Source organism: Ictalurus furcatus, chromosome 10, assembly GCF_023375685.1.
Source record: "Ictalurus furcatus strain D&B chromosome 10, Billie_1.0, whole genome shotgun sequence".
Taxonomy (NCBI): Eukaryota; Metazoa; Chordata; class Actinopteri; order Siluriformes; family Ictaluridae; genus Ictalurus; species Ictalurus furcatus.
This window is the reverse complement of record NC_071264.1, coordinates 26,583,214-26,606,641: the sequence shown is the minus strand read 5'-3', so window position 1 is coordinate 26,606,641 and position 23,428 is coordinate 26,583,214. Positions and strand designations below refer to the sequence as shown.

The 23,428-nt window shown below is 39.0% G+C and overlaps 1 protein-coding gene and 1 non-coding gene across 2 annotated transcripts in view; both read left to right on the top strand.

Moving 5' to 3' along the window:
• The window catches only part of LOC128613446 (A disintegrin and metalloproteinase with thrombospondin motifs 7), an 81,537-nt gene that overhangs the window by 15,814 nt on the left and 42,295 nt on the right, over window positions 1-23,428 (top strand). The window contains exons 8-16 of the mRNA XM_053634197.1: window positions 1,649-1,792; window positions 5,229-5,373; window positions 10,591-10,683; window positions 10,862-11,007; window positions 13,079-13,248; window positions 14,995-15,128; window positions 17,135-17,255; window positions 17,485-17,729; window positions 20,946-21,093. Coding sequence (XP_053490172.1) covers window positions 1,649-1,792; window positions 5,229-5,373; window positions 10,591-10,683; window positions 10,862-11,007; window positions 13,079-13,248; window positions 14,995-15,128; window positions 17,135-17,255; window positions 17,485-17,729; window positions 20,946-21,093 — 1,346 coding nt within the window. The remainder of the gene's footprint in view (window positions 1-1,648; window positions 1,793-5,228; window positions 5,374-10,590; window positions 10,684-10,861; window positions 11,008-13,078; window positions 13,249-14,994; window positions 15,129-17,134; window positions 17,256-17,484; window positions 17,730-20,945; window positions 21,094-23,428) is intronic.
• trnai-uau (transfer RNA isoleucine (anticodon UAU)) lies at window positions 3-95 on the top strand. The gene is given in 2 exon segments: window positions 3-40; window positions 60-95. It is a non-coding gene; the product is annotated as a tRNA-Ile (tRNA).

The following is a 23,428-nucleotide window of genomic DNA, read 5'->3' as shown; positions in this document are numbered from 1 at the left end:
GGGCTCCAGTGGCGCAATCGGTCAGCGCACGGTACTTATATAGCAGTACAGTTGAACCAATGCCGAGGTTGTGAGTTCAAGCCTCACCTGGAGCATGGATTTTAGAGTATCTTACAACCTTAGTCATTCCAATGGTCAATTTTTGGACCTAGTTTACACTTAGCTGCTCCAGGTGAACTCTATCATCTCTGACCTAACAAGTTGGGCTATATGATATACTGTTTATTTACTTGTTTTGGATTGAATTGGAGCAAAATGTATAATTAAAACTATTACATGGTTGTAAAAAAAACAAAACAATAGTAGACTATATATATATACTTAATTATGACTGCACTTTAAAAGCAAAATATATTAAAAATACGTCTAATATTTATTTAGTTCTCCTCCTATTGCCCAAGAGCCACCGGTCTAGAAGTGTAAGCCTGCTTTGTATGCACAACATAAATCTGCCACATTGCCAAACAGTGTACAACTTTTTAAACAGAACAGAAAAGGTGATCTCTTGACCCGCATCTTAAACACTTTACGAGTGCACCACTCAGGAACTGTGGGGGGGTTTTTCACATCTTTTCATGTTTTGTCTTTTCTTCTCTGGTTAGTCTCACAAGTAAAGTCCGGTCATGTCAGGTTATATAGAATATATATATAGAACATGCCTTAAGGGTGAAACATTTGTTGATCCTTGTATGAGCTTTATTTTTGCAGCTGATCAGTCATGCAGTCAAGTCATAGCCTTATACTGCAGAATGTTCACTCTACCCTGTATGTACACTACAGCTGTGTGTATAAAAGACATAGACAGTGATTGTAAATCTTCTGAGATTGAGAGACCTTTAATCATCTTTTACATTTGTACAATAATGAGACATGATGAGCCAAACATTATGTCACGCTATCCTGAGAATACAACCCCACTTGGGACAGTATGGAAAATGCAAATATATATATATATATATATATATATATATATATATATATATATATATAAAATCTCATTAATTCAGTAGTGTAAATACATGCAGTAACCTTTAAACAGCAGTACTTCAGCCTGGCATTACAGTGTGTTGCATAAGTATTCGCCCCTCGGGATATTTCCACATTTTGTGTCTACTTCTCAGTTCTTTAATTGGCAGAAACTTTATTTTTTTCAGTAGTGATATCAGGCTAAATATTTAAACTCTGACCATTTTCTTTCAAAAACCTGCTCCATAAATTTCGAGAAAAAACTCCTTATAATGTATCCTTGCTCACTTGATTATTTTGTATATGGAATAAGTATTTTGAATATATTAATGCAATTAGGAACTTTCATGTTTTTTTAAAAAACATTTTTGGCAAGATTTTTTTTGACTTCTGGGAAATATTGATTATGTGGTGCAGACTAGTGCCATAAAAGCTGAACTAAATGCTTTTTATTTTTAGCTTGTATCAATACAAAAGTCCAGGGAGGATGAATGAACACCTTATACCCAATCAGATTTTGTTTAACATTAATGAAAGGAAAGTCCAGTGTCAATGTTTGTTAGCCGTCTAACTTAAAGCTATTCTTGTTGACCATTTTATGATAAAAGTGTCTAGAATTGTATAAGGATTCCTTTATTCATTGCTCTGGCATATTGTCATCACCTAATCTGTTGTGCTGCAGCTTCGGGATTGAACACGATGGCAACAGCAATGACTGCGAGCCAATTGGGAAAAGGCCGTTTGTCATGTCTCCTCAGCTCCTGTATGGAACATCTCCACCCAACTGGTCGCGGTGCAGCCGCCAGTACATCACACGCTTTCTGGAGTGAGTATCACGCTGCCTGATTTCTCATCTCTCCCACTCTCTATAAATATCATTCTTCTCCTTAGCAATCAGTCAGATTTTCCGCTCTCTTCCATGAAGTAAAGTGCCTTTCTTCAGCTCAGATGTGGGTATAAAAATCTTGACTTGAGATGGTCTGATTACAGGGTTTCGGATAGGATGTTACACAGTAGGATGTAATTCATCTGATTGAGTTTTGGAGCATGTGGAGCAAAATGACTTTGCCAGGACTTCTTGTGTGGGTGTAAAAGCATCATCTTGAGGCGCACTGAATATGTTCTGTTTACTGTGAGTCACCCATTGGATTTGTTTTTGGGTTTATAGACAAATTTTGGCGTGGACCAAGTTAGCCTCGTCTATAATTGACTCTGCCAGAGAAGGTGCAAACAGCTCCGATTTCACCAAGCGACAACATGGCTGTGTTGTTTCTCCTGTCAGTTTTGCTCCACCAGCTGGAGTGCATTAATCATAGGTCAGCATAGGTCAGACTGGAGGAAGGTGAGATACATGAGTTAGTATTTTACACAGCAGCCAGTGACCTGGGACTGAACCAGGCTGGATCATTATACCAAAGTCATGCTGGCTGATCAGTTCACTGTTTTTGTTCACTACAGCTGGATCAGATCCTGTTTCCCACAGTCTTCAGTTTATTCACTATGGCTAGGATTTTTTTTTAGCAAAAGAAGCTGAAGTGATTATTTAGATTGTTAAGCCGGTTAATTAGTACTGAATTAGCTTGTGAATGCTTGTGTAGACAGATTTGACAGAAGCTGAGCATGTATTCATGAGCATGACTCATTAAATCACAGCGCTGTTGAATTCTCAAATCTGATTGTTCAGAAGGTGTTGATTAATTTTCTATAATAGCACCTTTAACACCTTTAATATTAATGTGCTCATTCTAATCCATTATGGTTTCTATAGTAACAGCTCATTCATGGGGTCACGTATGGCGAATGTTCGGCATAATCTAAGCGTAATAATAAACGGATTAAAAACAATTGCAAATTAAATCACTGGTTTATATTAAATGTAACTATAAATGGATACAAATGATAATGTTTAGATGTTGAACACAGTGAAATGTAACACTAACTTGCTTCATGGGCTTTATACAGAGTTCAGTTGTGTACTTTCCTATGTACTTGTATCCTTTGTACATAGGATATAATAGTGAAATTTCACACATCGCTATTCAGACTTCAGACCTAAGTATGTGCTATTCACATAGTTGAACAAGAACTCCACATGTGGGGTGGAGTTTGCCTAAAAGAGAGCCATCTCTCAGTTACACTTCTACTCAAGAAACATCTGAACTAGCCGTAACAACATCAGCTGTGAACAGGGCTTTCAAAGAGGTATACACAGGTGGTTTGATTAACTAAGTGGGGCTTCCAGAAAGTCAGCCTATAGCATGTGTGTAACCCGACTCTGATTACGTGTAACTTTCCGTGCAGGAATATTGACGTGACTTTTGGACTTAAGTCATCAACTTGGAATACTCCCCCTTTTGGTTTATTATGTTTCTATAACCGCACACCATGTTGTATCCCTTGTACATACAGATGTGTGACAAATTAAAGGAAAACCCACCAAAAAGTGTACCAAGCCACCTCGAGCCACCAGATCAGCTTGATGCTCCTTAGCTTTGATTCCACAAGTCTCTGGAACTGTACTAGAACAATGAGCAACCATTCTTCCAAAAGATATTCCCTCAGATGGTGTTTTAATGATGGTGCTAGAGAATGCTGTCTAAGATGTCGCTCCAAAATCTCACGCAGATGTTCAATTGATGAGTGTGAAGGCCATAGCATAGGGTTTACTTCATTTTGATCCTCATCAAGCCATTCAGTGAGTCCTCATAACCTATGGATGGGGGCAGATCCATCCTGGAAGTGACCACTCCCACTTCCCCCTCTAAAGGGACAAGTGGACTCAAACCATGGCATTAATTAATAAATGCTCCCTAGGGCATAACAGAGCCACTGTTTTGTTTAGTTTTTTTCCTTTAAATTGACACTCTCTATGAGAGCACGGTGCAGAATTCTTTGGAAAGCAGTCAGTACATGTGTCGTGCATTACATCATATTAATGCTCGATCAGGTGGTAAGATGCAGAGCCAGCAAGTAAGCACATTTTGAAAGATATCTAACTCACTCGAATTTCCAAGGAACTTCCAGTATAAATGAGATGATGAAGAGGCCAGGGACTTAATAAGCATTTATACTTCTGGGAATACTTGTACGCCAAATGCAAATTATCTATGGATGATTGAAGAGAGTTTATACATGGCAGCTTATTCATGATACAGTATCCAAAGCCTGTTACTCTTGACAGGCCTGAAGGCTTTCCCAGGTCTTTGGCTTCATGCCACATCCTCCCCCAGGACATGGCATTTATGATGAAATCTCCCTCCCTTCATCCTTTCTCAAATGAAAGAACAGCACAGAGTACAATGTGCTATTGTAGCTTGCTGATAAATGCTTAGAAGAGGCTGTAGTGGAGATCGGATTTACAGTAGACACTGGTGTTTAATATGTTGGTGGAATGATGGAAGATTGAAGCCCTTGGGGTCAAATTGCCAGGTGTCTGGACATGGCTCCTGCTGAAGAGCCAAAATACAGTGATGTATAGACTTGATTTGAAACCATTCCAATCTAATTTATTTATGATTTGGCTAGTCAAACACCCATTGATTAAATCTGCATGTGTTTACTGGTCTCATACGTAATGACAGAGTTTTACTCTGCCTCTGAAATGTGTATTTGGCCCTTGCTGCAGCACCGTATGGCCTTTCCAGATGATCTGATCAACATTCAGCTCAGGGAAGTCCTTCCTTCTTATTAATTTCCCAGCTGCTTCGGTCTTCATGGTATAAATATGAATTTTTCACCTATTTTCTCTTTTTTTATGAGCTGTGTTTTTTTTTTTTGCAATTTGTATTACTATAATTCTAACATTGCACCATTCCAGAGGTGGTTTTTTTTTAAATACAAGACTTTAATTAATTCTCTAACCACTCTGAATAATTTAGTTCTCATCTCTCGAAATAAAAACAAGAATCTTTTTTTTTTTTTTTTTTTTTTTTTTTTACCAACAGGAAGCAATTTATTCTTCAATTGCAAGTGCCTATGGGTTTTGAGAGCTTGCCTTGCCAACCATTAAAAAAAAAACTTTGTATGCAAATGAATGGCGTATTAATTAGTCTAAAATGAGATCACCACAAGAGAGTGAATCATGAAGACATTAATGTCTCCACTGATTAAGTTGGGTTGGAGTTTTTAAGGAAATGCAGCACCGAGTTTGTCGTATGGAGCACATACACAGCTTAGTTGTAACACAGGAGCTGGTTATAACAAATATAACCCATAGTGCTATCAATGTATGTGGATGAAGTGTGTGTTTTCCTGCTTAACAGTCGAGGCTGGGGCTGGTGTCTGGATGACCCTCCTGGCAGAAACGAGCTGGCCGCTCAGTCTGTGCTACCTGGCGTTCTCTACAGCGCCACCCACCAGTGCCGCCTCCAGTATGGCTCCAGCTCGCAGCTCTGCGATGACATGGACGTAAGACGTAGATTTTCTCTTCACTTTTCACACCCACACGGCCTCGGTGAACCCTGTGCACAGCTGCTCGATACATAACAGTCTGCTGGTGCAAAACAAAATCTGATATTCATAGTGATGGTTTTGCAGCAGAGATGTGGAACCACAATGTGCATTATACCGTATGAATTGTGGTGGACATCCTTTGAGCAGGCCTAATTGGGTGAAAAATGTAAAAACAGCAGTAATAGCCTAATCGAATTCATGCCTCGGTAGCTCTTAGCGCCATATTAATAGTTGGAAACAAGGTCCAAATTCTATGTCAGTATTTACACAGGAAAAGTTACACGTATTCAGAATAGGGTTATATAGCTTAATTTGTTTGGCTTTCCTTTCAGATTATGCACATTTCCAGGGTGGTGTGCAGCATCAGGGCAATTGCATAATTTGCAGGGGGTCCATGTTGGCAGGTTTGACCATCAATTGAAAACTCTTTATGACTATGGAGGTCCAGGTTTGTAGTCATTCAGTCAGGTTTTCTACTGTTTCGGAATCACAGACAGACACAGAGACTAATTAAAGGTGTCTGTGCTAGCTTTGGGTTCTATTGCCTTTTTTTAACATCCTGCTCACAGCGTTTGGGGCCTTTATTTGTCACATATACATTGCGGCACAATGAAATCCATTCTTGACATATCCAAGCTTGTTAGGAAGCAGGAGTTAGAGCTCAGGGTCAGCCATGATACAGCACCCCTGGAGCAGATATGGTCAAGGGCCTTGCTGGCAGCTTGGAAGTGCTGGGGCTTGAACCCCCTGACCTTCTGAGCAGCAACTGTTGAGCCACCACTGCACATGGTTTGCTGCTTAACCTTAGGACCCTAATCAGTGTGCATAAATACATTTACCTACTTTGGCGGACACTTTTATCCAAAGGACACAGTTGCATAGTTGAAGGTTAGGAGTCTTTACTCAAGGGCCAAACTGTGGCAGTTAGGTAGTGATTTAAACTCATAACCTTTTGATTAGTACGCAAGTTTTATTTACTGAGCTACATCAGGTTGAAACACAATGCTAGCTCTAGCCTGTCACACAACAGCCACCAAGGCTAGGGGCTTAAGGATGAGGGTGAAGTGCTTCCTCCCAGACACACTTGCTTTCCTTGCAACTATTGCTGATAATACACATAAACACAGGGCAGCTGAATACATTCGGAGGAAAGAGCTAACTTCCTTCTTGTAGTGCCATCTCTCCCACCCAGAGAGTAGGGCCAAATCCTAGCACTGCTAAGCTGCCATGGTTGAATGCTTGAACGAGACCCTTAACCCTCAAATTCTCAGTTGTATCCTGTCTCAATTGTAAGTCGCTTGGGATAAAATCATGAACCAAAAGAGCAAAAGTTCTCTTAAACCACTGATGGATGGCTGTGGCGTTAAAACCTCCCAGTGGTGTTGTGAACTCATTTCTGTTGCCCCATTTGGGGGCCTGATACTCTAAAATGACATGTTTGTGGGAATTACTAATTCAACCTTCAGACTGGTCAGACAGGACTTTATTGGCCTTTATCAAAAAATACTGAGGAAAATCTGTACTAAAAGTAAAAGAAAAGGCAAACGTTTGTACATGAGCTAAGTCCGAGATGATATTGTTGATCCTTTTATTAATGACACCTTCAATATATATTGTGACAGAGCAGAAGTAGCAACACATGCTAGTGGTTAAAGATGATGGGACAATTTGTTTTAGCTGGAATCAGGAAGTTTTTCTTAGCTCACTAGAGAACGACTGAGCCGTACTCATTTATCACCCATGGTGTTCCTCTAATTCAGTGTTTACTCATAACTGAGACTGAATAAACTCACAGCATGTCTTTGGCTGCAAAACCATTACTCCTTAATGGCTGCCATGACTGACAGGAGCCTGTGGATAGATTCAGATGATTTAAGACATCCTGCTGATAATTTAATACATCTTGAGCTCATTAGGAACTAGATGCACCACAGAGCTGTCTCGTGATGTGAAAATGGAAAGGGTAGAGCAGCGATACACAAGCCTGCAGATTTGGCAGGAAGAGAACTGAACCAGGACCACACACATCTCTTCTGCCTGACAGGAAGTCTCTGTATACGTTTATATAGATGACGTAATTTTCTCAGCATGATATGGTTTTTAAGATCTCCTTTTTACCTTCCCAAGCATGGTTTTAGCCAAGACCAGATTGTCTTAAAATTACAGTAGTAAAAAAAATAACAATAAACACTAATAAATCATAAACCTTTTCAGAAATCCTGAATTTATGTTAAAGCCACAAGCAGAAAATGGCTCAAATTGGGTGTTTATAATTAGGACTGATTGTGGAATTGCAAAAAAAAAAAAAAAAAAACGAAAAAAAAGGGCATCAGATCCCAGTCAGTGTTTACAACCAAGATGTTCTGAGATGTCGCACAGCATTACCGGTGTGAGCTTCACAACATGTAACAGATTTTTTGTGACAGTTGATGGCCCTGACTGATTGTGCTTTTGGCATTTAACAAGCGTCTTCCAATCATTTGTCAAAATGTCACAAACAGCATGCTCTTATCTACTCTGACCTCATTCTGAAAACTGTCTTGAGCTCAGCACCCTTATCTGAGATGTTAGGCCGTTGTAGGGTGCCAGATTATTTTATAAATTAATCGTACAGTGTCTTAGACGCCAACCCTTATCTCCTGAAGCTCAATGAAGAAATGTAGAATGTAGTTAGGTCGTCTGGTTGATGTATGCTGTCTGGTATGGATCGTGTTACAGCAGCAGTGCTAATTTGCCTCAGTTATTCCAACATAGTGCACTGACATGAAATTGTGTCACATTGACTGACAATAAGAAAAAAATTATAACATTAATTTGCATGTTGTAATATATATATTATAAGTTTTGAATTAACTAGTATAACGTTTCTAGTGTTGGAAGAAGTAGCAAATAAAATATACAGCATCACAGTTACAGTTGAACTAAGAAGCAAGTGAACAGAAGAAGCAAGTGTATGTGTCATGTCACAGCAAACCTGTGACTACACTTCCCATCCTGCACTCTATAAACATGGCCGCCATGGACTGCAATTCCCAGAACACTCACATTCATTCAATCAAGCACACCTGCATCCAACTCACAGCACTCACGACCACAGTATAAAGAGACTGTTTGACTTTGCGAAGTATTGAGTGTTATCACCGTACCAAGCGTTTGTACCCTGTTCCTCGTTTTGTTTCATGTACACAGATCTTTCTTCTTGTTTCTCATTCTTGCCTTGCGCAGTTTATGTCTGTTTGCCAATCACCTGACCCATTGCCTGTTTCTTGACCCTCTGGACTCAAATGCTAATAAGACAATGTGCTTTTCATCATGTTTTTGCAATTCATTTCCCATGTGAATGGAAATAATTTTCGTTCAAATTCAATAGGAACTTGCATCACAACAGTGAACAGTCTCTGTCAAAGTTCAAATGTAAAAGTACTGTGTGTTTGACATGTCATTTTCAGGTCATATTCTAAATGTTATAAAAAGCAATCTATTCACTTATTTAGTTCAGTTTAGCATCCTTATGTTAGGTCGACCAAAAATGAAGCGCATCTATAACCTTGCATTTGCATTTTCACTGTCAACAAGTGACTTTGTCAATCAAACGCCGTGGGCGCAACTTTGATAGGGGTATTTTGGTGAAGAACAATGTGTACAGAAGCTTTTTTTTTTTTTACAGATGTCTACAGAGGCTTATTTTATTTGCAGATATTTACAGAGGCCTATTTTTCAAGCCCATTTTCCTGGTATGTCACTCCATGTAATCCTGACAAGCCTTACAAAAAGGCCATTTGCAAAAATGGACAGAAGTCTGATGGAATAGGAGAGAGCATATTTATTGCACTGGAACACAGATTTGAGCGCTGTTATCAGAAATACAACAGTGCGTTGAAGTGCAGAGCTCGAGGGAACCTGGCACTGCTGCCTCACATAGAGAGACAGATCCTGATGTGCTATCAAGGCTGCGTCTTGAGGCCCACTTATGCAGAGAGCCCTTGCAGCTTGACAGAATGCAGCTCGGAGTGGAAAGAAGGAGCATAGCACTTCAGCGGCTATTGATTTTCTCTTGGTGTTCAGGCTGTCTTGGCAAAATGAAAGTAGGAGCTTCAGCACAATTCAGCTGCACGACTGTACTATCCATGTAACTGTACTGTATATCTGTCCATGTGAGTGGCTGGGCTATCCACAATGTACCGATTTCACTGATAAGCTCTTGTACGTGTTTAAGCTGCAGTACTGGCTGAAGTGTCTGCCATAGACGTTAGATCAATGCCTCTGGTAGAGAAACTTGTCTCATTAATAGTATAGTCTAATAAAACTTTGCTGTGTGTACAGCTCGAATAAAGCTAATGTAAACCATGTGATGCACTGGTGAGTGATGCACTTGCTACTGGCCATTAAGGAAATACTGCCTGCACCAAGAGGTGCAATGGGCACTGACAGATTTTTGGTTGTTGGAGCATAAGAACAGGAATGTTCAATAATAAACCACTAGTTTGCTATTACTTTTAGAATATGCCAGAATCGTACCTGTTAGGACACTGAAAATGAAATGTCAAACAGTTCTTGCCTTTAAATTTGACAGAAACTGTTCAGTGCTTTTCCACAAATATGCAAATACATGTTTTTCTATTGAAACTGAATTAGATTTTAAATTATGATAATGCACATTTGAATGGCAAATGCATGGTTTAATGCACATTTCCTAATGGATTGGAAAAGAGTCCAGAAAATTGCTGTGATGCTGTATATTTATAGTTAATGTATCGATAAAAGTTTAGCTGTCCATGTCTCTTCATTAATAATAGCTCTCTACCTATGTTCTACTTTCAGTAAATAGATACAAATTTTTCTGACACTATAAAAGTTGCGACTCTTTTAAAACCTGATATAGTATACAAGATAGTAATCATCTAAAACAGATACGATGTAGAAAATAATTTTTTTTTTCATTTTCAGTAAGTCGTAGAACCTCAGGTATATACATAATTCATGTATATGATTCCATTTTGCATCAACAAATGTGAACAAGTTTCTTGTCCCACACTACTACATATTCCTCACACACATTAAAGAGCATTATGAGTATTTTGTACTATCCAGGATGGATAATGTGCACACTAAGCTACTACTCCAGCAATAAGTATTGACTATTGACTCAGTATTTTTCCTTGCTTCGGGTAGGACGTCTGCAGCACTCTGTGGTGCACTGTGGCCTCCACGTGTCACTCAAAACTGGATGGAGCAGTGGATGGCACCAAGTGTGGTGAAAACAAAGTAAGCCCCTGTGTGTGTTTTCTTTTCCCAGCATGAGCCTCACTTGCTTTTTCTCTCATGATGTAAACAGATTGCTATGCTCAACAGCTGTGTTCAGGTTTTGTTGCACTTCCTCCTGCATGGTCTGTGTTGCTATGTTGGCTGACTGTGTGTGGTGGTGTTTTGTTTTTTTTGTCAGTGGTGTTTGAACGGCGATTGTGTACCAGCTGCATATCAGCCGGAGAAAGTGAACGGTGGATGGGAGCCATGGAGCGAGTGGTCACCCTGCACCAGGACATGTGGTGCAGGAGTGCAGAACTCGCACAGAGACTGTATCAATCCCACGTACGTGAGTCGCCCTCATATATGCTTTAGAATTAATTTCAGGTGGTTTAAACTGCATGTGAGCTACACATTACCAAAAGTCAAGAGTTTGGACACACTAGATATAGAATATAGATATATTTTTCTTTGTCTTATTCAACGAAAACATCATGACAAAAGCTTTTGATATGAATCTGTTTCTCTGGCAAATTTATTTTGCTGGCTTTTTTATTTCAAATTAAATTGTTTCCCCAATCAAGTAGTTTTCATTTAGAACTTTTTTGAGAACTTTAAGAAAGTTGGGCGAAGCTCCTCATGAACCTGGTTGAGTGTATAAATCTTCATAAGTAATGCTGTTTGAAATATAAAATGACAGTGACAGTTATAAAATAATTTTTAAGTTTTAAAATAATAAGTTTTTTTTTGTGCATATACTTCTACTGCAAATGTCAGGGGCACTTTCACTTTCTCACATAACACACATAACCAATAAGTATACAAATAGAAGAAATGTCTGTAAACTTTGTTTCCTTATATGGTAACACTTTACAATAACAGTATATAAATTATCATGAACTAATACCTGAATTAATACTTACTGAAATATGAACTAGTGATAAGTTAAGGCATGTACTAATCATGAACTAACGTGCGATGAAGAGGATCAACATGTAAGTTATGAAAGTAATCCAGCACCATCCAATGATATATGTGATGTTTGAAATGATGCACATTTAATTCATATTCTTTCTTCCAGAGCATGATTGATTTAATGAACCCCAACGTGTTAATTAATATGTTAACTAACAAACATGTATTGACATGTACTTAAGGTGGTCGTTATTCACTCAAGAATTTACAAGACTCACGTTGTAGTTAAAGTTAGGTCTTCATTAGTTTGTGATTAGTACTGTACATGCCTTAACTCATCATTAGTTCATATTTAAGTAAGGATTAATTCAGGTATGAGTGCTTATTAGTGTTAGTGATTGTTCATGTACTGTTATTGTGGCGGCTGTGGCTCAGGTGGTAGAGCGGGTTGTCCACTAAATGTAGGGTTGGCGGTTTGATTTCTGGCCCACATGACTCCACATGCCGAAGTGTCCTTGGGCAAGACACCGAACCCCAAGTTGCTCCCAATGGCAAGTTAGCACCTTGCATGGCAGCTCTGCTATCACTGCTGTGTGTGTGCATGGGTGAATGAGACACAGTGTAAAGCGCTTTGGATAAAAGCTCTATATAAGTGTGCCGTTTAGTTCAGTGTATTGTAAAGCGTTCCTGATTATATCATATTCGATGCATAACTTTTTCGTTTTTATGAATTAGTTTTTACCTGTTATTAAAAAAAAGGCATATACATATGTAAATATTAAAATTGCACACCATTTATTTTTTTTAAAATTGTACTTAGAAGACATAATATGTGCATGTTCACTTAAACACGACACGTTTGAGCTCAAGCTTGTGCACGTCTCCAGTAAACAATGAAGAGAGTTGTTTTTATATTGTGCTCTATGCTCTATGAGATAGACTGCATAGCATGGGAGACAGCGAGGTTAAATGGTTTGCATTTTTTCCCTAACCGGTCATTTCTTCACTGATAAGATTGTGTCTAGGCATGTGTTAATGTGTTCAAAGGTTTCTGCTGTTTTTCAGTGTAATGCATGGTAATTGCGGTGGATAGTACAATAGTATTAACATCACTTATGGCCCATTTCTCTTAATACCAGACGGCTTCCACCCAAAATCATAAGCTCCTTGAGGATCTCAAGCGTAAATTATTAAAGCTTAGAGAAACTTTGTATTTTGGGTTTTGTCTTTAAAACATGGTCCAGCTAGAGCATCTGTGGCTTTCAATAGGGAGAAAGAAATCAGTAATAACGGCATGTGTCGCATCTGTCTGGAGGTCTATTCATTCATCAAAATAAACCTGATTAAAGTGCATTCAAGTTATCACAGTCTGTTCATCTTAGGTAATGTGTGAAACAGCTCCTATTTTGTGTAGCACTCGCAGTAGTAATGTCACTTCTTTCACTGCAAGTGCAAACACAATCTCAGTACAGTGAGATCTCTTTTCTTTTGTGTCCTTCAGCCCAAAGAATGGAGGGAGATACTGCCTCGGGGAGCGCCGCAGATACAAGATCTGTAACCAAGAGCCATGCGCTCAAGGCCAACCCAGTTTCAGATCTATCCAGTGCAGCAAGTTTAACAGCATCCCGTATAAGGGCAAATTCTACCAATGGGTGCACGTCAATAACCGAAGTGAGCATTATGTTGGTACATGCATGGATTGTGCTTAATAGCTTATTGAACAGCATGAACAACACGATTTCATTATGGACATTATTGGTAGGATGGTATATCATTATATTCTGAAACCACAAACATTATGCTAATGATCTCATTTAAAAACCGCAACAACATCTGCCATTTTCTGTGAAATGTGAAGTCATATGCAGATACAATGATATATTTTTAAAAAAATCAGAGATGGTGACTCATCAAGTGTCATTTGATTCCTTAATTTGCTGACTTCTTATTGCTGACCTGTGACTTTAGATTACATGCAGAAAAATATCAGATGTCGTATAAACAAGTTTCTAATTACTAGATTGAATTATGCAGAGTGGGCCTGGATCAATTCACATAGTATTAGCATAAACCAATTATATTATGAACTATAACTGTATAACTAAAATGTGTGTGGTAGATTAGTGTAGCGGTAATGCAGCTGTTGCAGAATGATAATGACCTGTTTTTGAGCCCCAGTTCAAGTGAGAATGTGGAGTTAAATTCAATTCAGGGCTTTGAAAATACATGATCAACTCATGTTGTGTATATATAAAAACAAATTATGTTGATGTTACTCAATTCAATCACGTGGATCCGCTGTATGAATTTGAATGAGGTGAATTCAAAGAGCTTTTTTTTAATGTACTCTGGACTCAGCTTGAACTGTAGAGTTAGGGACTCTGGAATCAACTTGAACTGTAGAGTCAGGGACTCGGGACTCAATTTGAACTGTAGAGTCAGTGACTGTGGACTCAGCTTGAACTGTAGAGTCAGGGACTGTGGACTCAGCTTGAACTGTAGAGTCAGGGATTCTGGAATCAACTTGAGTTGTAGAGTCAGGGACTCGGGACTCAACTTGAACTGTAGAGTCAGGGACTCTGGAATCAACTTGAATTGTAGAGTCAGGGACTCGGGACTCAACTTGAACTGTAGAGTCAGGTACTCTGGAATCAACTTGAGTTGTAGAGTCAGGGACCCGGGACTCAACTTGAACTGTAGAGTCAGGGACTCTGTACAGTTATGGACAGTTATGGACTCTTGACTCAACTTAAACTGTAGAGTCAAGGACTCTGGACTCAACTTGAACTGTAGAGTCAAGGACTCTGGACTCAACTTGAACTGTAGAGTCTGGGACTCTGGAATCAACTTGAATTGTAGAGTCAGGGACTCGGGACTCAACTTGAACTGTAGAGTCAGGGACTCTGTACAGTTATGGACAATTATAGACTCTTGACTCAACTTAAACTGTAGAGTCAGGGACTCTGGACTCAGCTTGAATTGTAGAGTCAGGGACTCTGGACTCAACTTGAACTGTAGAGTTAGGGACTCTGGACTCAACTCAGTTCAGACCTTGTGTCTTGGACTCAGTACGACCTTGTGTCTTGGACTCAGTTTGGACCTTGTGTCTTGGACTCAGTATGACCTTGTGTCTTGGACTCAGTTTGGACCTTGTGTCTTGTGTCTTGGAACTCTGGACTCAATTTGAGCATTACGGCTTGGGATTCTGGACCCACTTCTCATAGTGGACAACCTGTGACATGACTCAAACCCATAAAAACATATGAAGTTTGTTGAAAACCATGATGTTGTACATTATGAATGATTAAATGCAAAACTTCTTTTTATTTTATTTAAAGCAGTTTAATGTTTCTGTGTGCAATGTTACAGCTTGTAACATGCAAATGTGGTACAACACAAATCTTGCCTTTTTTTCAGTAAATCCATGTGAACTGCACTGCCGCCCAGTGAACGAGTATTTCTTACATAAGATGCTGGATGCAGTAATTGATGGAACCCGGTGCTACGAGGGTAGCCAGAGTCGAGACATGTGCATTGATGGAATCTGTAAGGTCAGTCGAACCTTTGACTGGTAATTCAAGAAAAATCTCCAATCTTATCTTTGGAAACTTTCATTGCGCAAAAAGGACTGCAAGAAGCACAAGAAACAACCATTGCGAAAGAGATTTTACACTGCCTTACAAAAGCCCAGCATGGTATTATTCACAAAATTGTCTGCTTTGGTTCTGACCACACAATGTTTCATCCCATTGTGCAATTACTTTTGTTTTATTCTCACATGCTCTCAGCCTACTTATAATGTCAACACTGACATTATAAATATGTTTTATTGATTTTTTTTTTTTTATAATGCACTCAGTAATAAATTATTTTTATTTTCAAGTGACATATCTTGCCACTGCACATCTGGATAAGGGAACAATATCTTCTGCTGGTGCAGTGTGTAGTGTAAAAGACTTTGTCTGACTTGAATTCCATTTCCTTATACAGGCACTCAGACTTTTTACCATCAAGGGCTGCTTTTTTGAGAGTACAAACATGCACAAACTGCTGAGAAGTATGACTGTGGGCACTTTGAAATTCTGCTTGTATTGAAAGAGCTCTCCTGAAACTAGCTGTGAGATGTTGGCTTTCCGGTTCAGTCTGTCAAGTGCAATGTGCATATTCTGACAAGAATATATAGTCAGCTTCAGAATTAATGGCACCATTGGTATATTGTGTAAAGGTTATATTCTGGAATTATTTCCTCTTTATTGCCTTTAGGATGCCCAGATGCCCATAAGCCAGGGATTCAACAAGTGACAATACCAAGATGTCTGAATTTCAGTTATAATTTAAATAAGAATTTCCCTAATCCAAACTGTAGACATATAATAAGTTTATATTATGCTTCAATAAGATGAGCCAACTATAGAATACCTGTCTGAAAGTGTTAGTGTTATATTGTGCATGCTGGATGTAGTGCTAGTTCAATCTTCCCAATTAGATAAACCATGGTTACCTAATTTAGGCTGCAACTGGACACAGTATAAAGTTTTGGCCTTTACAAGACCAAGCTGTCAAGACAATTATAGAAAAATAACAACTTCTACGTAGAATGATAGCTAAATAAGTAACATTACATCTTCCAAACCGAGTGCCCACTCTTAGCTATTTGCTTTCTTGCCAAAATGATGTTACTTTAATGGTATTAGCATTACTTTACCTTATTTATGGCTTAGCCTAGAGAATGTAGCATCCCAAGTGAAGCATGTGCTCATTTATATTTTCCTTTTTCCTACCCTGTTTCACTAGATTATATAGAGGTGACAAAAATATGAGGTGACACAATAATTTGTGTAATAGTATCCAAAACTTTCAACCATGAGTTTGTCCATAACTAACATTAGCAATGTTTGCAAGTCAGCTTGCTAACAGCTAGTAAACTAGCTCACCTTTGCCACAATGAAACAAGTAGCATTTGAGTATCTTTCAGAGTCTTGATTTGCATTGTCATGTTTTTGGAAATATATTTAACCCAACCTGTCAAATTATACCACAATCAAAAATATATTGTTCATGAATAACATTAGTTAAGTTAGCTAACTGTATATCTTAGCATGGATGTTCTTGCAGATAAACCTTTCTGGGTATCATTTCGTTCTCGTCCTTTTAATACAAAAGTACTGAGAAATTCAGTTCTAAATAAATAAATTTAAAAAAACGTGCCTTTAGCCTTTTATTTAAACAACAGGACCATTTAATAAATACAATTCCATATGAAAATCTGTCATCAGAATCAGCCACTCAGAAGGAATTAACCATTACATTTTTGAGTTCATGGTCATTATCTTTCAGTATTGCTATATCGTCATGGTTCTAAGACACCAGAGATCCTATATAAACTGTGCATATAAACAAGTTTTTTTTCAAGGTAAAAGTAAAAATCAAATGCAAATAGTAGAAGTCTGCACAAAGTCATATTTATAGCATTTTAAAATGATTGCATAGCAAGTGATAGTGGTTTCTAAATACTCCGTATAAACTTGCTTTAAAATGATTGACCTGTGTGTTGTAGAGTATTGGCTGTGATTATGAGATCGACTCCGATGCAATTGAGGATCATTGTGGAGTTTGTCATGGCAACGGATCCACTTGTGAAACCGTGAAGAAGACATTTGAGGAGAGTGAAGGCCTGGGTATGGCAAGAATTTTAAATCATTAAAATCTCACTAACGGCCTTTTGAATTGAACATAACATAAATCCTCAAATTGTAAGAATATGGAATTTCTGTTAGTATCCTGTATGTCATGATACAATTCCTGTACGATCTCTGTCTCTGTTTTTAGAGAACAGACTTTTAGTACTGAGGTTAAGTTTTAATAATAAATTGTGTGTGTGTGCGTGTGCGGGTGTGTTTGGCGCAGGCTATGTAGACATTGGCTTAATTCCAGAAGGAGCACGGGACATTCGCATCGAGGAGGTGGCTGAATCTGGGAACTTTCTGGCTTTACGCAGCAACAACCCAGAAAAGTATTTTCTGAATGGTGATTGGACAATCCAGTGGACCGGAGAGTACAAGGCAGCAGGGACGGTGTTCATGTACGAGAGAACAGGCCAGTTGGAGAACCTGACTTCCCCCGGACCAACTATGGAGCCTGTGTGGATTCAGGTACTCAGATCTTCTGAAAAAAAAATGCAAACATTTTTTGATCAAATAACAGGTGTTTTGATTTACACTCACTGAGCATTTTATTAAACAAATACTGGGTGGGGCTCTCAAAACAGCCTCAATTCTTCATGACATGGATTCCACAAGATGTTGGAAACATTCCTTTGTGATTCTGGTCCATGTTGACGAATGAATCCTACAATTCCTGCAGCTTTTTCAGGTGCACTTTCACCCTGCGAATCTCCCGTTCTACCACATCCCAAAGGTGTTCTATCGGATTCTGATCCGGTGACTGGGAAGACCACTGAAGAACACTGTACTCTCTGTCATGTTCCTGAAACCAGTTTGAGATGATTTGCTTTGTGACATGGTGCATTATCATGATTCAAGTAGCCATTAGAAGATGGTAAATTGTGGACATGAAGGGATGCACATGGTCAGCACTCATTCAAGCAATGATTAATTGGTATTAATGCACCCAAACTGTGCCATGAAACATTCCCCCACACCATTACACAACCTCCACAGCCTGGACTGTTGACACAAGGCACGTTAGGGTCAAGGATTTGTGCTTTGGCGCCAGATTCTGACCCGGCCATCCGTGTGCCTCAGCAAAAATCAAGATTTATCAGACCAGGCTACGTTTTTCCAGTCTTACCTGACCAGTATTGGTGAGCCTGTGCCCAATGCAGCCTCAGCTTTTTGTTCTTGGCTGACAGAAGTAGAACCTGACATGATCTTCTGCTGTTGTAGCCCATCCACCTCAAGGTTCTATGTGATGTGCATTCTGAGATGCTTTTCTGCTCACCACAATTGGTTATCTGAATTACTGTAGCATTTTCTGTCGCCTCGAACCAGTCCGGCCATTCTCCGTTGACTTCTCTCATCATTAAGGCGTTTCCATCCACAAAACTGCCGCTCACTGGATGTTTTTTCTTTATTGCACCATTCTGAGTAAATGCAAGAGACTGTTGTGCAGTAAAATCCCAGAACATCAGCAGTTATAGAAATATTCATACCAGCCGTTCAGGCACCAACTATCACGCCAAGGTTAAAATCACTGAGATAATACTTTTTCTCCATTCAGATAGTTGATGTAAACATTACCTGAAGTTGCTGGCTCATATCTGCATGATTTTATACATTGCACTGCTGCTACATGATGTGCTGATTAGAAAATTGCTTGAATGACGAAGTGTACAAGTGTTCCTAATAAAGTGCTCAGTGAGTGTATAAAAGAATGAGATGGAGCGCATTGATGTAAATACTTTATACTTTTATCTAAACTCTATTTACTGCATAAATGATCTTTTAGAAAGAAGTACATCCATTATTTTTTTAATATTATATAATCTTTTAAAAGATTATATTTTTTAAATGTCTACTGTGAACTGTGCAATATTCCATTTGTCACTTACCTGTATATAAACAAGGTGTTACTCATCTGTATATATTCATATTCGTATTCATCTGTACATACATTGAGGTGTTCATAGTGTACATATTAACATTATTATTATTTTTTTTACTACTATTATTCTTATTTTTCTATTCCTAGTATATATATATATATATATATATATATATATATATATATATATATAATATATATATATATATAGATAGATAGATAGATATTTTTTTTCTATTCTATTCCTATTCAATTAGTATTATTTCTTATCTGTTTTTTTTGTGTAATTGAGCTGCTGTAACGAGGGAATTTCCCCAATGTGGGATCAATCAAGTTTTATCTTATCTTATCTTATCTTAAATATTAAATCATGTATCTCGTAAAGCTTATCAGCCTTTAAGGGAGGAAAATCCACGATGTAAAATATGCACTAGTAATGTGAATATTAATGTGCGTTTTTAATTATTCTATGGAGTCTTATTTTGCTAAAATACTATGAAAGCTTGTATTGGGATACACATTGGGGTTTTCTAGCAAGTTAAGTCTTGTTCTGATTTAAGTAAAGGAAAAACATGAGCAAGACACGTAAAAGTAGGGTTGATATCATTTTAACATTTTTTTTATTATTATTTTTGTTCATATACAGCTTGTTTACTCCATGGAATAGAAAAAAAAGTTGACCACATTTTTGGATTTTATTGTTTCATAGGCAGCTGCTTCTTATAAACAAATATAGATATTGTGGAGTATATAGAGTGTGGAGTAGAAGCCTGCAATGCATATACGATTTATGATTCATCTCTGTATGATCCGTGCCTCCTTCACCTTCACAGTGTGCAGTGTTTCTTAGCACTGAACATGATTGATAATATTTTTATCTTTCATCAATGACTGAACTCCCACTGCTTTAGATGTATTTGAAGGCTCTGGGAATTTTTTCTCTTGTCATAATCACTGATGTTTTTTTTGTTGTTGTTGTTGTTGTTGTTGTTGTTTGTTTGGCACCATGCAAGATATTCTGAGAATCTCCAAAACAGTATGAGTAATCTTAGTAGATTTCTATCTTCAGAACGTTAAACAATTCTGAGTTATAGGGAAAAGATATAAGTGTCAAAAGAGGTCTTTAATTTAAGCCAGACTGCTGTGTTCCAGCCACATGAAAGTGCAGACAGGATTCATTAGCGCTGCAGGCCAGACCGGGGGAGATGAGCAGGGACCATGTCTTAAAGGGCTTCTTCACACAGAGGAGGTATCCGCAAAAGCTTGGCAAGCAGCCTGTGTGTGTGGGAGAGAGTGTCTTTGTCTGACATATGAGCCCTGACACCACAGTAATTATCCCTGCTTCTTCTGTACGTGCTCAGGGATCCTGAGTGCTTCAGATTAGCTTCCCTCCTGTGCTTTCAAACAATTAATGGGCTTTTGAGATCCCAGCATGCTGGAGTGGTTTGTTTTGAACATCTTGTGTGACGTTTTTAATCTCTGGTCAAGATTGCGCCTTTTTGCTGTCTGAAGAAAATGGCATGCACTCGAACAACTGCTGTAAACACCAGGCATTCCTGTGGCTTCATAATCTATTTGTCACTCACTTTGACTTGAATTACAGTTTTCACTCAGGGGCATGAGGCTGTGGTAGCGTCAGCTCGGAGCAGGATCGTCTCCCAGTCCTCCTCCGCACCGTGTGGAGGAACAGGAATGCCTGGTGTTTACATTGACCTGGTTTTGTGTTGTATTGAGGCCTGTGTTTGTTTGTGCTTGCATATGTTTTGGCTTGACGCACAATGTAATCTTGCGTCTCTGTTCTCCAGCTGCTCTTTCAGGAGACTAACCCAGGCGTGAGGTACCAGTACACCATCAGTAGAGATGTGCTGACTGAGTCCAGCAACAGAAGCCCTGTCTCTGATTTCCAGTGGAAGCGTGGAGCATGGACCGAGTGCAGTGCCACATGTGGAACAGGTCAAATATTTAAGCCATTGTTCTCATGCAACCAGACTTACACAGGAATATTATATTCAGAGTTGCTCCTAGTATTGATCATAAGCATTACTCAGACAGTTATATACTATTTGTGCACAGAGTCGATGACTAAAGCTCACTTCGATGTTCATGAGGAAGTTCTGTGTATTCAGACACAGTTTATGTACACACTTAAATCGATTTTCTAGATGGCCCAATCAGATGAATAAAATCCCCTGTGTGTAGTTCACATCTCCAAGGCTGCCAGATTTTTATTGAGCGTTGCTGTCTGAGACGTTTTTTTTTTTTTTCCATTAGTGTATATACTACCACCTTTAAACATAAACACTTGTCTTCGAGCCCCAAAATGATCAAGAATAGTAAATGGCGACTGAAGAAGCAGATAAAGGTAATGACAATTAAATAAGAAAAGAAAGAATAATATGACGATGTATAACATAACATTAAAACCACCTGCTTAATATCGTGTAGGTTCCTCTTGTTCCGCCAAAACAGCTCTGACTCATCGCAGCCTGGACTCCACCAGACCTCTGTAGGTGTGCTGTGGTATCTGGCACAAAGACATTAGCAGTAGATCCTTTAAGTCTTGGAAGTTGTGAGGTGGGGCCTCCGTGGATCGGACTTCTTTGTCCAACACTTCCCACAGATGCTCAATCGGATTAAGAGCTGGGGATTTTGGAGGCCGGGTCAACTCCTTGAACTCTTTGTCATGTTCTGACACAATTTTTGCAGTGTGTCAGGGAGCATTATCCTGCTGAAAGAGGCCGTTGACATTAGGGAATACTGTTGCCATGAAGGATTGTACTTGGTCTGCAGCAATGTTTAGGTAGGTGGTACGTGTCAAAGTAACATCCACATGAATGCCAGGACCCAATGTTTCCCAGCAGAACATTGCCCAGAGCATCACACTGCCTCTGCCGGCTTGCCTTCTTCCCATAGTACATCCTGGTGCCATCTCTTCCTCAGGTAAGCGACGCACACACACCCGGCCATCCACGTGATTTAAAAAAAAAAACGTGATTCATCGGACCAGGCCACCACTTTTCATTGCTCCATGGTCCAGTTCTGATGCTCACGTGCCCATTGTAGGCAGTGGACTGCATGGGCACTCTGACCGAACTGCGGCTACGTAGCCCCATAGACAGTAAGCTGTGATGCACTGTATTCTCTGGCACCTTTCCATCAGAGCCAGCATTAACTTTTTCAGCAGTGTGTGCTACAGTAGCTCTTCTGTGGGATTGGACCAGACGGGCTAGCCTTCGCTTCCCACATGCATCAGTGAGTCTTGGGCGTCCATGACCCTGTCACCAGTTCACAGGTTGTCCTTCCTTGGACCACTTTTGGTAGGGACTAACCACTGCATACTGGGAACACCCCACAAGAACTTTATGCTCTTCTTTTAATATGTGTTGTTGAGGTTTGGTGAATGAGTGTTGTGTTCATCATTTCTGTAGTGAAGTTTGGAAAAAAAAAAAAGGTCCTGATGTGAAAGCAGAATGAATCTCAAATAAAAGAATAACAAAAGAATGGATAAGAGTAATGCATGAACTCTTGTGATGTTTGAATCAATACACAAGAAAATGCGACATGATTTCCTGTTGTTTCGGAGACGTCATTGATTTGACTTGTTAGTTTAGTCTGAATAAATTTAATTGGATGCAGATGTCTCGCTGTGGCGAGACGTGACAGTAGCCACAACTGGATGTGATTCAATTTAAGCCACCAGTGGCATGTCTTTTATTTATTTATTTGTTAATTTTATTCCATTTCATTCCCAGCATCAAACAGACTGGTGCTTAATTGGGAGAGACTCATCAGACAAGAGGATTGACAAGCTGGATGATCAGACCGCTGTTGAATGATTAGCAGGAAATTGAGTTTGAGTGGTTGAACAAATGAGAAATAGGGGAGAAAAATATGGGAGAAAAAGCTGCGCTGGTATTTTATAAGCTAATTAACACCTGATTTTTTTTGTAGCTGCAGTACTGAGGATTTTTTGGTTGAAAATGAAACAAAAATCATTCTTGTGTCAGGGGAGTTTGACAATGACAATGACAATGCTTTGACATTAATTAAAAGTCAGAGCTGTCCGGTTTGATTTGGAAGAAGATTTCATTATGCATATGTAATGCTCCATCATGGATACATCCCACATCATCGTATTTCATCCTTAGAAAGAATTCAGACTTCACACAGAGCTAGTGGTAACAAGCTAGCCAGCTGATTTTACCTAGATAAGTGAAAGGCAGTCTAAACTGAATTGGACAAAAAGCCTCAGCATACTTAATACAGAGACAATGTTTGGATGGCTTCC